Here is a 17,035-nt window from a genome sequence, read left to right as displayed (position 1 = left end):
GGGTCCCCTTTTCCTTTTCTTAAAACCTGCCGGCACCTGGATAGAGCTGTCGTTTCGTAATGTGCTATAGCTGGCACTCTGACTCTATTGTGCAGACACTGGCAGACGCCTGCAAATGGATTGTCACTGGAGAAATCTGAAAATGTACCAGTAGTGGTCAAGTGACTGCATAAATATACATTTTCCGTAAAGCAAGTAAGTTAGAAGGTAGGCGAGGGAGGGTGTTTAGCTTAGTGTAGAAATATCATTTTATCTGGACAACTCCTTAAAGGTCCCGCAGCTTGTAAAAACTAATGCTGTACTGAACATCTACAGGATATATCTAATATTGCATGTATTTGTATGAAGCCGGGGAGACCCTGGCACTGAATGATATTGTTATAACTGCTTATATAGTTTCTGGGCTATTTGGGCACAGATACTGCACAGGAGAGAGAAAAGTTCAGGAAGATGCAGATGTTTTAGTTTTGTTCATTTACTTCCTCTATTGTCTGACAAGAAACATTTTTTTTTTTTTTTTTTTATAATGACCTATATCTTTTATTTCTTATGTAGGATGGAAAAGTTATTGTGTGGGATGCTTTTACTACGAATAAGGTAAGTTACATCTGCACAGCCTATAGATATGACCCTATAAACACAGGTTTAATCTCGGGAGCAATAATAAATAAATTGTATGAAAACATATCTATTTGTCAGTATGCTTTAATAACATGTGTAATGTCATATTCTATGAAGCCAGATCTAAAGTAGAAACCAATATATCTTATTATCCATCTTAACAGCTATAATGCTGAGCTTTTATCAGAAGGGGCATTATAAACCCCATAAGAGCCATAAGAGCGTGTCCCACTTCCATCCACAATTAATAATAGCATTTATACTGGGTATTACTAGATGTAAGCTCTATAGTTACAGCTGGTAGAACATGAATCAATGCACAATAAGACATGGTAAAAACTAACCCACTAACCCCAAAACGCTATTACACTTAGTTGTGATGTCATTGAGGAAACTTATAGGACAATGTCACCTGTGTATATATAATCCACATTTATCTTACATTTCCCACATGAAAGCTCTGACTTCATATACAGCTGACACACTCTTTAGTTCTATATAAAGAATAACATGAGTATTACAGTCTTTACAGCCTCTCCTCAAAGACTGTATTCTTTCATCCCATTGTATTACATAGTGCAACCTCAGCATTTTATTACATCAATTTGGCTCAATTGGTGACAAATTTAGGGTGTATTCACATGGGCAAGGAGCATGCTGATCAGTCAAAAGCCATAGAGCCAGTGTTGTAAAATATTATTGTCATGTGTTTGTGGCTGCACAGGTAAACAGTGTGTGTTCCACTTGTACAAGCAGGACGGCCACTATGGGTTCAGATTATGCAGATCACGTTCACGATAGCTCATGATTGTGATTCTGATTTTTTTTATTTTTTTACTTCCTGATTTTTGCACAGATTAAAATACATGTTTGTATACAATATGTAACCATGGGCCAGTTATAATACTGGTCTGTTCTTATGTGACTGTTTTCTAGCCCCTCCAAACTCAAGAGCCCATTGTAACGGCTACCTCTGCACCCCCCATAACTACGTTCCTGTTTATGGGGCTAGTAGGCACAGTACTTTGTATAGTAAATAAAGAAAATTATATAATATAATATATAAGTTATCATAATGTATAATATGAAGGTTTCCGTTCTATGACTTTTCTATTATCATACAGAAAGTGTTTACTATGATTAGAATCTCATTATTGTTGTGACAGGAAGGGAAGTATTTTTTCTCTTAAATATAAACCATCTTCTGCCTTTTTATGCAATTAAAGGCATAAAGTGGTGCCTTTTTGGCATTCTGGGTGAGGAGATTTGACAGCACTATGTCAGAGTCTTTTTGAGGGAGTCCTTATTTTATGCTAGGAAAGCCATTGCATTACATTGAATGGCACCGCAAACCCCATCAGTGACGATGTGGAGAAAACCTTTTAATTTTAATTCCATCCTAACCTTTAACCAGATTGCACAAAGGAAGAGGATGCCCTCAATAATTCCACAAAGTATGGAGCCTTGGTTTAATTCCCCTGTTACCCAGTATACTGCCCCATCCTTGCGAACATCTGTAGACACCTTGCCAGAGGCATAAGGGATAGGCTGGAGTATCCATGTCCTTCTTTAAACTTGACTAGCAGTGTCCCTTTATATTGTCCCACTTCCTTATTTGGGTGTATTATTTATGAATATGTATGAGATATTGTACTGGTATGGCTACCGGGCGTTGCTGGAACGCTGGCATTAAGTGGGTCTTTTGATTGATCCAATCTGGATTGGGAGGTGGCAAGTGACAGATTTCCTTTGTTTTTCTTTTATTTGGTTCTCTTTGTTTTCCTTGTTCCTTTTCAGGTATGCTCCTGTCATGTACACATGTACATTTCGCTGTCCACTGTATATTACCTGTTTGGTACTATGCTAATGACAGGGCCCCCCAGAGCACTAATTGCTCGGGGGACACATGGCATCATGGAACCATAAAGACAAATTATTACAGTTTAATTTTAATCCGGTTAAAAGTTTCTCTCATTCATTATTTCCCCTTTTTAATTTCTGTCAGGTAATTTTTTCCCGCCATTTTTTACTTACCTCAGGGAGTCAGGGTCAAGTTCAGGTCATCCCTCTCAGCTGGCGGGGTCTTCTAGAACGTTCGAAGTGGGCGTGGTCTTGAATCAGCTGTTCTGGGATTCCGTCAGCTGATTGGAGAGATCAGGTGTTTTGGCGCGAAATTTGAATATAAAAAGCCGGCAATCAGCTGTTCGGGCATTCGCGACGTGATCTTCAAGCAAGCCCCCACCCGCCCACCCTATTGGTTAAGATGTAGTGAACTCATCGTCATGGTGTTTATTGAAGGTGGTTAGTCGATCAGCTTATGCTGGTTGGACTTGAATTTTATTGATTGATTGATTTTATTGATTAATATGATTATTTATTTCGTTATTTATTAAAATTATTTATATTGGTTTTTGTTTATTTAATTATTTATTTAATCTAATTATTTATTGATTTATTTATTCATGGTTAAATTATTGTAACCTTAATAAACACCGTGGCCAATTATTATCCACTAAAGAATTTGGTTGTGTTGTGTGTTTATTTATTTATAGCTTATTTAAGTACTATTGATTTAATCCATTATGTTGTTACGGTTTTGGTAAAAGAGAAAAATTGGTTCCTATGATACCATGTGTTTGTTTTACCTTCTTCAATAAACCGAGATTAAAAAAAGTCACAAAGTGCTAATGTTTGTTACCTACTGTGTAGGAGCATGCGGTCACCATGCCGTGCACCTGGGTGATGGCCTGTGCATATGCCCCTTCTGGCTGCGCCATTGCTTGTGGGTAAGTTCTGCACGTTTAATGCTACTGAATATACTTGTGTGTTATGCATGAAAATAAAGACAAGACTATATATTGAAACCTCTCCACCTCTTTAATAAGATCAGCACCTTATACAGACCAGATTTCTAGTGCCACATTTTCAGTTCCACCATATATTATACCTATTGGCCATGTTCTTTGACTAGACAACCCCTTAGAAGACTACTTTTCTGTAAGGAATAAAAACCTAATACTCACACTTGCTCTACATTTTGTGATGTAGTATAGAAATCCTGTGTAAAGTTCAGTTGCTTATTTACTTTTGTGTTTTCATGATTTCAGAGGTTTGGACAATAAGTGTTCAGTGTACCCGCTAACATTTGATAAAAATGAAAATATGGCTGCTAAGAAGAAGTCAGTGGCAATGCACACCAACTACTTGTCTGCCTGCAGCTTCACTAACTCAGACATGCAGGTAAATAAGGTTGTATTTGTGATGATGTGTATAGTGCTTCGCTCTCTTATAAGCTCAGCCATTTGTGCTCCAGACTACTCTACACACCACTGAAGCTTGTAATATGTTCCCATAGTTTTCTTGTTATTTAGCTATTGCAGAGAACCACAAAAAAGCCAGAACAAAGTATCCAAAAAGGTGCAGGTAGTAGAGAGGAGCTTAGCAAGTAATACATCCCAAGGTGCACCCTAGCAGATAATGGAGACTCTGGCGCAGATGTGAACCCAGCCTTAGGCATCTTGATATGTTTGCATATCGGCAGCTGAATACTAACTGAACAAATAATAAACATACATGGTACACACCAAAATATAGAAATGAAATGTATTGCACACAGTCAGAACACCTTCCCAGCTAATATTATCCTTATTTACAATCTGGAAAGCATACTTACTCATAAAAAAACTGTGGAAAAATAGGTTTATAGTTATCTGTAATAGTCAACTAGATCACTCCAAATATTTTGTAACCAAACCTAGACAGGGAGCTATAAACCTGACATGATGAAAGTCTATTGTAAATATGTAGACACACAGTAAATGGCGACCATCTAGTAGTACTCTAGACCTCCTTTTGGCTTTTCGAAACCATTGTGGCATTCATAGGTATCAGAGGACTCAGGGTGTGCCAAGGAAACATTCCCCACACCACTGCACAACTTCCCCCAGCCTGAACTGTTCACACAAGTAGGGGGAATTGATTCATGCTTCTGACCCCCCATCACTATGGTGTAAGAGAAATCTGGGTTCATTTGATCAGGTGATGTTTTCCAATGCTCAGTGATCCACTTTCTGTGCTCTTTTGACCCCTGGAGTCTCAGCATTCAAACTTGTAGTCAGCACACCATTCTCAGAATATCTGTGCCACTGCATTAGAAAATGCCACAATCTTGTAAGTTTTTGCAATACAGGCCACGACTAGCGTAGCATCGATGACCATTCCTCATGCGAAGTTGCTGACATTGCCTCATTTTCTTATGTTAATACTGATTCACACTGAAAGTGATCCATGGAAAATGTGGCCACTTGATTTCATTCTCCAGTCTAGGATCACTTGTTTTATTTATGTACAGGAAAGCTTGTGAAAAGGGAGGGTCTCTAATAAAGTGGCCATTTTCATGGCACACATTTGTATTTTTCATCCAACTGCATGAAATGATATCTCTGCACTATTCCATGTGGTGTCAAAACATAAACCCTGCTGTATTTCACCCAAACTCATTCATCTTTATGGAGCAGAATACAAAATGAAAGCTGTGTTGTGATTGGTTGCTATGGGCAGCTAATACAGTTTTGCTTTTAGACCATTTTAATAAATCTCTCTCACTGTGTTACATTTTAACATCCAATGTTCGAATCGATAGAATATTAATATTACTAAGGCTGTAATGGGCATTATGTGGGGGCGATATGATGAGACACTATATTCTTTGGGCCTCTTGAGGGGACATTAAATTACATGGGGGGGCACTTATGAAACCTTTGAAGGAGGTCCATTAATGTGTTAAAACACATAGGATTCAGTATGGAAAACATTATAAATGTCAGCAGTGTTACATATAGACAATGTGATAACCGAGCAGTGGTGTGGGACCCTGGAGTTTGTACGGCAAATAATTGAAGTGTCACTACCAGTTATTGCAGATATTACATGTACTGCATAGACAACAAACTCACCCATACAGAAAGCCATTGACAGCTGGAGAGAAGATGCATCACAGCTTACACTGGGGTCTGAGGGGTAAATGCACACTTGGAGACAGCGCAGGGATTTATTATTATTAAATCTAGAGAAGTGCTTTTAGAAATGGAGTCAGACCTTAAATAACATATACAGTACCTATTGTTATATAGATAGTAATACAAAGCTAGATGCTACTTTATGAAAAGATGCAGGAAAAACCCTCAGAAACGGTTACATCATTTACTAAGGGAATGTGGTTGCCAAAAATGTTTGGGTATTGTTGCTACTGTATCTAAGCAACTTGTAAAGCTGGTATTTTATAGCCTCTAAATCTCTGTAGGAAAATGTGAAAATCATCTATTGGTAAAATGAGATGACATAACAATATACTGTAAGTGTGACATGCTGCACTCATGAGTCACAGAAACATGTTCATTCTTGTAACTGCTCCCTAGTTAGTATGGGTTTTGTTCAGGTTATTTGTTGTTTTTTTCCACTACTCTTTTTTTAGTGAATCCAAAAAATCTGAATAAAATCTGAACATGGAAACCCAGTCTTAGGCCGGAGCCTGCAACGTGGCCTACAACGTCACTGCAAAGTGGATGGGATTCCACGTTGTGGAAAAATATGCGCAGTGGATACAATACAAATGTATTATTAAATAACTCTAGCAATGGACCTGTATAGTCTAATGTCTCACAGCAATGGCCCCATACAGTTTAATATCTCCCACTAATGTCTCTGCATAGTTTAATATTGCCCCAGCAGTGATCCTGCATTGTTTAATGTCCCTCCTGACTGGCCGCGCACATTTTAATTCCCCTCCCAGAGAGGCCCCACACATTGTAATGTCCCCCCAGCAGTGGCCCCCGTACTTATCTCACTGCTCACTGTCCCACTCTCTTCTGCTATGGGCAGAACTGGGAAGAAGGATGTGGGCCACAGATTACACCCTCGAGGCTGCATGTTTGAGACCCGTGATCTAAGGCCTCTAAGGGTTCAAGTACTCATTCAGGCTTTTGCATACAGTTTTTGAAGCCAAAACCAGGAGAGGATTAAAGTGGAGGAATAGCACCTATCCTTTACATTTTCTTCAGCATTATGATGCACACTTACTTTTTGTTCAAAAACTGCATGCAAAAAACCAGAAAGTATGAATGCACCCTTAGGCCTGAGGCATAATGGGTGGAATTGTTGTGGGTCAGCCCTTGGTTGAATGGGGGCTGTAGATACGTTTGATGTAAATGTCAGGAGCTACCCTGGAACATATGCGGCTACAAATTCAGTGTGAATACCCCTTTAGACTGAGGTACAGGTGCTGTAGGGATGAGTACTGACACATTTAGGCTAAGTCCCACATAGCAAGCCACAGCCAATAGGTTTCCACTACATTCTTTTCCTCAGCCCTTTCACAGAAAGGTGTGGAATTTTTGTCCCTATTATATTATATGGAAAATAAAAGTAATTCCATGTGCTGATATTTAATCCCATCCAATGTGTGGATGGGATTAGCCAGAATCCCATCCACTTTGCAGGTACTGTTACTGTTCGCAGTGTGGGGTCCCAGGCCTCACTATTGTTATGTTTGACACCTACAGCTCCTTTAAGGTACATGAAGTGCTTATAATATAGATGCATGTATGTCTGACCTGTGGTATACTTGTTTATACATCAGATTCTGACCGCCAGCGGAGATGGCACATGTGCTCTCTGGGACGTGGAGAGTGGTCAGCTGCTGCAGAGTTTTCACGGACATGGCGCTGACGTTTTGTGTCTGGATCTGGCCCCGTCTGAAACAGGAAATACCTTTGTGTCTGGAGTAAGTGATGGAATATTAGAAACAATATGAGACCACAGTGTTATCAGGATTAGTATAGACAGGCATTTTCCCAGTCAATGTTGTGACAAGCCTTCTGGTAGAGACTAAGTAACCTTTTATTTTTCTTCTCATAAGAACAGAGATATTTTAGAAGACATGTAAAACTGACAGTCAATGCTGTGCTAAAGAGAATGTTGTCTTAGGGGGCATCTGTCCAATATGTCAAAACACAAATGTGTATTGCAAAACATATAGTCAGTTATTACTTTTATCTGTTGTGCCATTGATGTAAGTGGTTGTCACTAGATCTGAACAAAGGTATTAGATGTCAAAAAGTGCACAATGCCACAAAGTCTTTACAACTGTATATCTTTTACTACCCCTATTTAGGGCTGTGACAAGAAAGCAATGGTATGGGACATGCGAACTGGCCAGTGTATTCAGTCATTTGAAACTCATGAGTCTGATATCAACAGTGTCCGGTCAGTAAAACTCTATAATCTACACAGTATGCCATTTCTATCTATACAATGCTATACACAAGTTATATAATATATATTCAGGGAACTTTCTAAACCAGATTCTCCAGGACACATTTCTGGTCAATGTGTTCATTTTCCTGGCACAGTGATAGGAATGCAGCTCTACCATACCTGTGCAGGAAATACTGGTCCGTACGTGAAATGTTATATAGTATTTATGTACTGTGTATATACAGCATATCTACATACTTACATTGTAACTGCTTAGGTTTTACGCCATGGGTTTGCATGTTGATTAGTCAGTGGGCTATTCTATATGAGCTATATGATAGTGCTATATACATTAGCTACAGTATAGTATAGGAAGTATTTCCAACCTATGTATACTCCTATTTAATTCCACCTCTCCCTCTTAGAAGCTAATCAGATTCTGTGTTAACATCTGATATCCATAGTATTATACAGGGATAACAAATCACAGCCGCTTGATATATTGACATCCCTGCTGCCAGCAGTGTATGGTGTACAATTCTGCCATCCTGCAGTGTGAAGAGACAGATTTATTATCATGCCTTTAGTCTATGCTGGTGCCCTTCGTGTTGTTGCTTCTCCATTATTTAGCCATTGTTATCCATTGTTATCCATATCCTTTTATCAGTAATCTTATGCATTGTGTATAATGATCTTGTGCTTATATGTTATGTGTTAATATATTATCTTATTTTTTACATGTTCTCACTGCCATGTTTCTGTTTCTAGGTATTACCCTAGTGGAGATGCGTTTGCCTCTGGCTCAGATGATGCTACGGTAATTGTGATAGCTGTGTCGGCTGTTGTGTGGAGCGCAGCTTTATGCACTGTGCAGCTCCTACTTGTGCTTTTCTTTCCGCACATTGCTCATGTATTTGCTGACTTTATTGGCAGCCTCAACTAGTGCTTAACCTCAGACAAATATTTATGCAGGGTTAGATGTGCATTGCCTAAATCTGCTCATGTTTGTGCACTTCTTCAGGCCTACAAGCTCTTAGAATTCATTGCGTGGTTCCATCCACCACAGTATGCAGTGTGTAGTCCTGTCTATCTGACACATATGCTTGCAGCTGTACTCAAGTTTGTACATATACTGTAGGAGTCCAGGACATTCCAGTGCAAATATTCAGTTTGAATACATTTACAGGGATAGCTGTTTCTGCCCTAGGGAGTGAGTCTTCTGGAGCTGAAGTCCCAATTTATATAAGTACCAGACTGGCCTGCTTTGCACTGCATGTAACCAGTCATGCTCCTTCATGAACTGGTCAGAGGCCGAGCTATCCGATTCTCATGCAGCTTTATATTAAATACTATAAATAAAACTGTTTTTCATCTCATAATGTGTTCCCATTGGAGGCATGAAATTAACTAAGTGCACATAAAAAGGGGCAGTGATATGAAAAAGGTGTTGTGGCCCCATAATTGATACAGCCTAAGTGCCCCACCAGTCACAGCGTATAGATGTACATCTTTTTAAAGGATAATGAAGGTTCTAATGATAGAGATAACATTTGCTATATCCTATAGTTAGTAATATGCATAATATTACAACAAAGCAGTAGGTTGGCTCAATTACGAAGTTGCTACCTTGCCCTGAGGTCATGACAATAAATCCAGCTAAGCTAGCAATGCAAAGCCTATGTACTAATAAATATGCAGGCCTCCCATCGCACCCATTCTTAGGTTTGCCACACGCAGCGCAGGCCGGAAGTGCATACCGAATGCATTAAAAAGGGTTAACTAAGAAACCACACGGACCCCATAGACTATAAAGGGGTCCGTGTGTTTTCTGTGCGGTGTCCGCACAAATCATGCGGAGAGAAAAGCACTGCTTTATAAGTAATGTTAGTGGTAAAGGATTAAAATAATGAGGAGACATAGTCTGGACCCTACTCATGGATGATAAAATAATTTCTCTATATGTTATCTATAGTGTCGTATGTATGATCTCCGAGCAGACAGAGAAGTTGCTATCTATTCTAAAGAGAGTATCATTTTTGGAGCATCAAGTGTTGATTTCTCCCTTAGTGGTAAGTGTCCCTTCCTTATTACCTGTTCATATATTCTACACAATTTTTTCTTATGCATCAATTTAAAGGGATCCTATCATACAAACGCTTTTTTTTCTGAGTAACACGTCGGAATAGCCTTAAGAAAGGCAATTCTTCTCCTACCTTTCGTTGTCTTCTCCGCGCCGCTGTTCGCCTGAAATCCCGTTTTTTGTCAGTATGCAAATTAGTTCTCTCACAGCACTGGGGGCGGGCCCAGCATTCAAACAGCACTGGGGACAGTTCCTCTTCATCCTCTTCTTCCGGCGCAGGTTTCAGACTTCTAGGCCTCGGGCACAGCAGACTGCGCATGCCCACAGGCCATGAGAAAATGGCCACTTACACAGTATTGTAAGCGGTCATTTTCTCGTGGCCTGTGGGCATGCGCAGTCTGCTCTGCCCGAGGCCTAGAAGTCTGAAACCTGCACCGAAAGAAGAGGATGAAGAAGACGTTGCTGACAAAGATGGAGGCGGCACTGTAGAGAGTTCAATGGCAGCATTGTGGACTCCCCAGTGCTGTTTGAGAGCTGGAACCCTTACCCAGTGCTGCAAGAGAACTCATTTGCATACCGACAAAAAACGGGATTTCAGGCGAACAGCGGCGCGGCGAAGACAACAAAAGGTAGGCAAAGAATTGCCTTTCTTAAGGCTATTCCGACATGTTACTCAGAAAAAAAAAGCGTTTGTATGATGGGATCCCTTTTAAATTTTTCACATTTTTTTCTTTCTGGGAAAGCTGGGTGACAATAAATACAGTACTCCAGACTTCTCTTGGTAACTCAGAGATGCATCCAGGGCCAAGTTATAGATGAGGGACAAGGGCACAAGCCCAAGTGCTTCTACCATTTTGGGAAACTAATGGACTGAACACCAACCCTCCACAATGGCTGTTTGTTGAAGTTATCTAGCCAATGAGTTAGAAAGGTGGCCACATAGTCAATTCTTTTTCCCATTGAAGGTCTAAGGTTGGCTATACACAAATGTTGAACCTACAACTATCTCTCCTTATGCACTGAGGATCCACCTAAACGTGCAAGTATTATCAACAAGGATAGGAGACAAAACAATTGCTAGACATTGCTTTTGGCATAGGGTTATTGTATAGAGAACAACATTATTGAGCATGTCGAAATCCAACATGTCTGCCCCTTGTTTCTCCTAACCCCTTTCATTGGGGGAGAGTTAGGAAGCCCCTATACACATTAGATGGTTGAATCAGATCTGGCTTAAGGGTGTTGCTGTATAAGCTTTAGAGGAAAGGGCCACATGCATGCCTGGCCATCTCTTGCATATGTGCTGTTAAAAGAGTTCAGGTTGCAGAAGTAAGCTTGGCCACCAACCTTAATCCAGTCCTAGACATACCATAAACTACATAATGGAGCAGATGTGACATTCAGGAGTCTGGGAAAGCTGATAGAATAACAATACACATGGACTTATAATTATTGGTTATTTTCATTTTAGGGGAAATTGTAGCTTGTTGTGATTTCTACTGTTCTTCTAGTAATTATCTTGAGACTTCAGACACTGGAAGGTTTCCAAGAATCACTCCATACCGTAAAATAGAAGTAAACAGATATAAAAGCGTGTGTGTTATGCAGTTTATCCTGTGGATGTTAGCAAGAAGGATTCCTCTGGAATGTGCACATTGTGTCATTTATTTTGCTGGATACAGAGAACAGCAATTAAACTGCCTTTGTGACAAGAGACTGCTGTGTCGATGCATGTTGTTAGGTATTTCACATACGGCTTTTGTGCTATGAGCTCATAGTTCAGTAAAACTATCTTTAGCTATTGTATCCTGTCAGCACTTCAGCTACACTCACAAAACAAGCTGCCCACAGTCTGTCTGGTACTGGCTGGCAGGAAAATGCCCGTGCAATGCTTTGTAGTTGTTACTGCTGAGCTTTAGATATCATTCAGTTACTGGGATAAGACTCTATAGATGAACATCTTCCTGTAATAACGGCAGATTCCAGCAATATTCTGGGGTGGACTGTATATGGACACAGTCGGGCTAATTTAGTTAACAAAGTATTCCAGTTTTTTGCCAGTTTATTTTCTGACCCCTGCACCATTATTGTGAAAAGTGGGTGGCGTGGAGCAGGGCGGGATCAAGGTGGGCTGGGGTGGAGATGCTATGGCCAATTGCAAGGGGCGCAACCTGTTTTATATCATGTAACGATTTTTTATTTTTTTTTAGAAAAGTCATATAATTGTAAGGATGTTGACCCCTACATGAAAGCTCTATAATGCACACTATAACAGTAACCAATTAACTGGCTCATTAAACTACCATTTCTGTGTGATCTCTGTCCCTGACTTCTTTTTTCTTCTCTGGTGGATACGACTTTTGGCTGAACACAGTACTCAGAGTGATCTGCAGTAAGCCAGGTTTGTAGGGGCAGAGAATGTCCCTAACATAGCCCAGTCTTTTTTATTGCATACACCCATATATATTTGTTCAGCCTTGTTGAAATGAGAAAATGCCTACCTTAGCCTGCTCAGCTGCCATATCATACTTTACTTTTGCACTTGCTTTAAAGCACAAAAATGAATTGCACGGACAATTGCTGCACTCTGACTAGGCTAGCTCACAGCAGTAACACTGGGATACAATACCTCATGCTTTTCCCCTTAGCTCTCCCATGTTTACATGGTCTATGAGAGAGAAGGATTACCTGGAGTGGCAGCGTTTTCAACATTAGAGAGCCCTGTGCTAGGTAAACATAGCTGAAGTGCCGACCTCGGCACAGGCACCAGACCTCGCTGACCCCTGACTTATTTCATTCACTATAGCTCACACCACAAAACTTTTGTGAATTAATCCTGAAATCTATATTAGTCCCCAAACGATTAGGACCATATGTCGGTCTTAATAAATTCATCCAATGTCAAGCTGTAGTGCGAATTACCTTCTATTTAAAATAAACTTTACATTTGTACACATGAATGTACAGATTGTGGTGGTTGCTTTGGTGGCTGCGTTCCTAAGTCTGAATAAGTAAAACTTCACTAGTTGAATTGTTACTCATATTCTGATAACCCATTTGTTTGTTTTAGGTCGTCTGTTATTTGCCGGATACAATGATTATACAATTAATGTTTGGGATGTCCTAAAAGGAAGTAGGGTGTCCATCTTATTTGGTCATGAGAATAGAGTGAGCACATTGCGTGTGTCTCCAGATGGAACAGCATTCTGCTCAGGATCATGGGATCACACTCTAAGAGTAAGTTCCTTACTGTGTCACTTAAAATTTCATTCAAAATGTATGTTAGGTCTACGTATGCATTAGAAATTGCTTATTTCCCAACTTTTGGAGCTGGAAAGGGGACAATTGTGTGTATGCTGAGATTTTTCAGAGGCCTCAAAACCCATATAAATTTATTAGGCACAATGCTTCCTTAAAGAGGACCTTTCACGTCCTCGGGCACATGCAGTGTAATACACCGCTAAAAAGCCGACAGTGCGCTGAATTCAGCACTCTAACTGCTTTCCTGTTCTGTGCCCCCGCTGAAGAGCTGTCGGTGATGGTACCGTAGCTTTTCACTGTCAGCAGGGCGTTTTTGACAGTCAGTCAGGAACGCCGCTCCTCACAGTAGTGTCTATTGCGCTGAGCTGAGTAGTGAGCTATGACGCTGAGTGGTGAGGAACGCCCCCCTACTCCTGATAGTACTCATCCATGGAGCGTCATCGCTGGGCGATAAGGAGAAGGTGAAGAGAGGCGTTCCTGACAGACTACGGTAACGGCACCAATAGCTCTTCAGTGGGGGGAATGGAACAGGAAAGCTGATAGTGCGCTGAATTTAGCATACTGTGGGTTTTCTAGTGGTGTATTACACCGCATGTGCCCAAGGACATGAAAGGTCCTCTTTTTTAACAATAACGACCAAAGTATCCACATAATGGCATCTGTGCCCCAAAAGAGATAAGAGTGGATCCATGAAAGACAGTAACAGTACCACCACATTGGTGACAGTCATAGTACCTGCATGAGAGACGGCGTACAGCCACAGTTTGCCGCATGTAGAACAACTGCAGTAATAAGTTAATTGTTTACAGGTTATAAGGAACAATATCATCCATTGTCAGGGTTCCACCTAACAAAAGTAGTCAGTGGCACATAATTCCTGTCAAAACAGGTGTGGGGCCTTTTGGGACAGTGTTGGTATTGTGGGACTATCCCAAGAAAAGTAGTGATTCAGCATCCAGTCTAGTGTCAGTTTAAAAAATTACTTTTATTTGACCATTAACATTTAAAAATAGCAAGAAACCAGTGACAAAAAATATAATAGAAAAAAGACACAGCACTTACATGAAGACGTTTCTTGGATTACATAGGACAACGGTAACACGAAAAAAACTTCGCTATGAGGAAGGGTCTCTGACCCCGAAACGCGTAGGCGGCTAAAGTCTTTTTTTCGTGTTACCGTTGTCCTATGTAATCCAAGAAACGTCTTCATGTAAGTGCTGTGTCTTTTTTCTATTATATTTTTTGTCACTGTTTTCTTGCTATTTTTAAATGTTAATGGTCAAGTAAAAGTAATTTTTTAAACTGACACTAGACTGGATGCTGAATCACTACTTTTCTTGGGACTGTCTAATAGCACCTGTACCGGCAGGGTTTATAGTTTTTCGTGCACCAGTGCTAGTATATTCACACATTGGGACCACAGGAAACACAAGGGCTGTGACATACAATTTTTATTGTGGAACTATCCTGCAGAATTGGGGGTGCTTTTCAGCTACAAGTAATACAGCTACAAGTAATACACTTGACCATACTATTACAGTGAACCTCACTGTTCACTCAATAGTTTTTGCAACTCCTAGTGAAATATTGAGCAGTGATGCAGTAGTAGTACTGTATGGCAGAGCATTACAGTGCCATATATAAGACTCACTTTTTCACATTACACTGGTGATTTAGTTATATTTTATTTAATATTTTACTGCAGTGTACACCTTTTATATTGTGCCATATTCTCAGAATTTCTTCAACTTTTCCCCTAGATCTGGGCTTAATCCATGTGAAAAGGAAGAATATTGAAAGACTCTTCAGTGTCTCTGTACTGGAAAAGATGAAGCAGGTCATTGCTGCGGATACATGTTGTTTTGTAGCATATTACTACCCTCAAGGTTTACAGGTACTACTGAAAATGACCAGTTTTGTCACTGAAGGTATCCCATGTATTTATTTGAAGGTCAGATCTTACCCAATGAGTTCTGTTGGTTGCATCTGGATCAGATGATTCATGTAATATTAAGCTGATATACACTTGAAGACATATACACCTTGACACCTGCAGTTAGTGAGAGCTTCTTTAGACTACTAAGAGGTGCTGTAGCTGGAGGACTCCCATGTTTCACTTGACACTACATTCCAGTACTCTCCCGGATGGTTGCATTGTGACCATATACCGGTTCAGTCTACGTATGTATGGATTATTTATGTTTCTGTAAAATTTAGTGGTGTCAGTTGCATCTTTTACAGTAAATAAATTATTTCATTATATCTAGTTGGGTTGACTGCTACTGAATGGACTGCGGTCACTCTCAATCTTCTGTTCACTATCAGTAAGCAGTTGTTCCCTTTCCAGTTACTGGCAGAAATGACTCATACCTGAACCACACTGCTCCAAATATAGACTTTCCACCCCTTTTTATTCTATATGAAGACATCCAGTGTCTTTGCAGCGTGACATTATACACATAGCCACAAGCCTAACGTTTCTTTAATAAAGGAATCACCAAAGACATATCACCAATTTCATAATATGTGTAGAAAAAGACAGGGACATACCGGTAGTCCTTATTATGAAGGATCCAGTACAGTGATTTCACTCAAGACACTCCTCTGCTCCTTCACACAATGCTAGGCACTCTAGCTGTAATGGTGTCTGACAATAATTTTCATAGTAAGTATACAGCATTATGTAGCATATTCTTTATATTATTTTGTGAACATTTATAAGATGTGCACACACACACATACATACATATACACACACACACACACACACACACACACACACACACGTCCCTATGAATATCTATACACCTTTTAAGCTATAGTTGCTTATATTTATATATCTGCATGAAATCACACTATAAATAACAGAATACAGTATGGGGTCACTACCGCTGCACCCTCTATAGCTACACCCCTGCAGCTGAGCATCATATATAAAGAGAGAGAATGACAGAGAGCGAGTCCCATGTACATTCACTGCTATGGTGAAAAAAATGAAATAAAGTAAAGACATGGACCTTTAAAAGTGTATGATACCTTTTATCAGTCAGAATTCCTATATAGCAACCAACAATATACATCATTAGGCAATACCTTATAGATACTCTCACACAAAGGAGAAATAGCATTAATCATAAATAAGATATGGCTACCTGTCAACCAAATAGTAATAACACGTATGCACATGTAAATGTTCCTGTTCTCTTAGTTTGCATTATACAATGACATCTCTTTAATAGACCACCTCTCTGACAAGACCACTCACTTCTCAGGACCAGATTTCATGTGACACATTTTCAGCTCTCCCATATATTATGCATACTGTTGATCTTTTTTGAGACGACCACTTTTCAATCCAATTTCGGGAAGTTAGTTGTCTTCCTAAGATAGGCTTGACTATATTTCATTTATAAGGGTAGTTGTTCGCTCTCCAGCTCTCTTCTTACAGTAAGTTAATGCAGTAACAAGTTGCTACCACTTTAAAGTCTATGGAGGCTATGGAGAAGTGTTTTAGTTCTCCAGTTACTCATATACATACAATTATACATACACCATTCTCTGATCTCTCTTCGTAGCTGGTCATACACATTACATGTATGTAGAATAAACCTACCAATACCAGCGGGACCAGTTCACGTGCTAATATGTATGGTGGCATCTCAAATGTCTTCTGAAGGTTGATGCTGTAGGAAGAGATGGGTCAAGCTTGTTGAAATTCAGTATGTCTAACCCTTTAGTTTTGCCACCAGAGATGTCTCGTGTCCCCATCCCTACTGAGAACACATGCACACTCAGCCGAGCTGAGCTTTGGAAGAAATA

The 17,035-nt window shown here is 39.9% G+C and overlaps 1 protein-coding gene across 1 annotated transcript in view; it reads left to right on the top strand.

The window, feature by feature from the left end:
• The window catches only part of GNB5 (G protein subunit beta 5), a 38,338-nt gene extending 22,371 nt beyond the window's left edge, over positions 1-15,967 (top strand). The window contains exons 5-13 of the mRNA XM_075273472.1: positions 556-597; positions 3,331-3,407; positions 3,729-3,861; positions 7,259-7,402; positions 7,793-7,884; positions 8,644-8,692; positions 9,848-9,944; positions 13,026-13,192; positions 14,977-15,967. Coding sequence (XP_075129573.1) covers positions 556-597; positions 3,331-3,407; positions 3,729-3,861; positions 7,259-7,402; positions 7,793-7,884; positions 8,644-8,692; positions 9,848-9,944; positions 13,026-13,192; positions 14,977-14,988 — 813 coding nt within the window. The 3' untranslated portion in view covers positions 14,989-15,967. The remainder of the gene's footprint in view (positions 1-555; positions 598-3,330; positions 3,408-3,728; positions 3,862-7,258; positions 7,403-7,792; positions 7,885-8,643; positions 8,693-9,847; positions 9,945-13,025; positions 13,193-14,976) is intronic.
• The last annotated feature ends 1,068 nt before the right edge of the window (positions 15,968-17,035 follow it).

This window comes from Leptodactylus fuscus, chromosome 5 (genome assembly GCF_031893055.1).
Source record: "Leptodactylus fuscus isolate aLepFus1 chromosome 5, aLepFus1.hap2, whole genome shotgun sequence".
NCBI lineage: Eukaryota > Metazoa > Chordata > Amphibia > Anura > Leptodactylidae > Leptodactylus > Leptodactylus fuscus.
The sequence above is the reverse complement of the archived record's forward strand: the minus strand, read 5'-3'. Positions and strand labels throughout refer to the sequence as shown.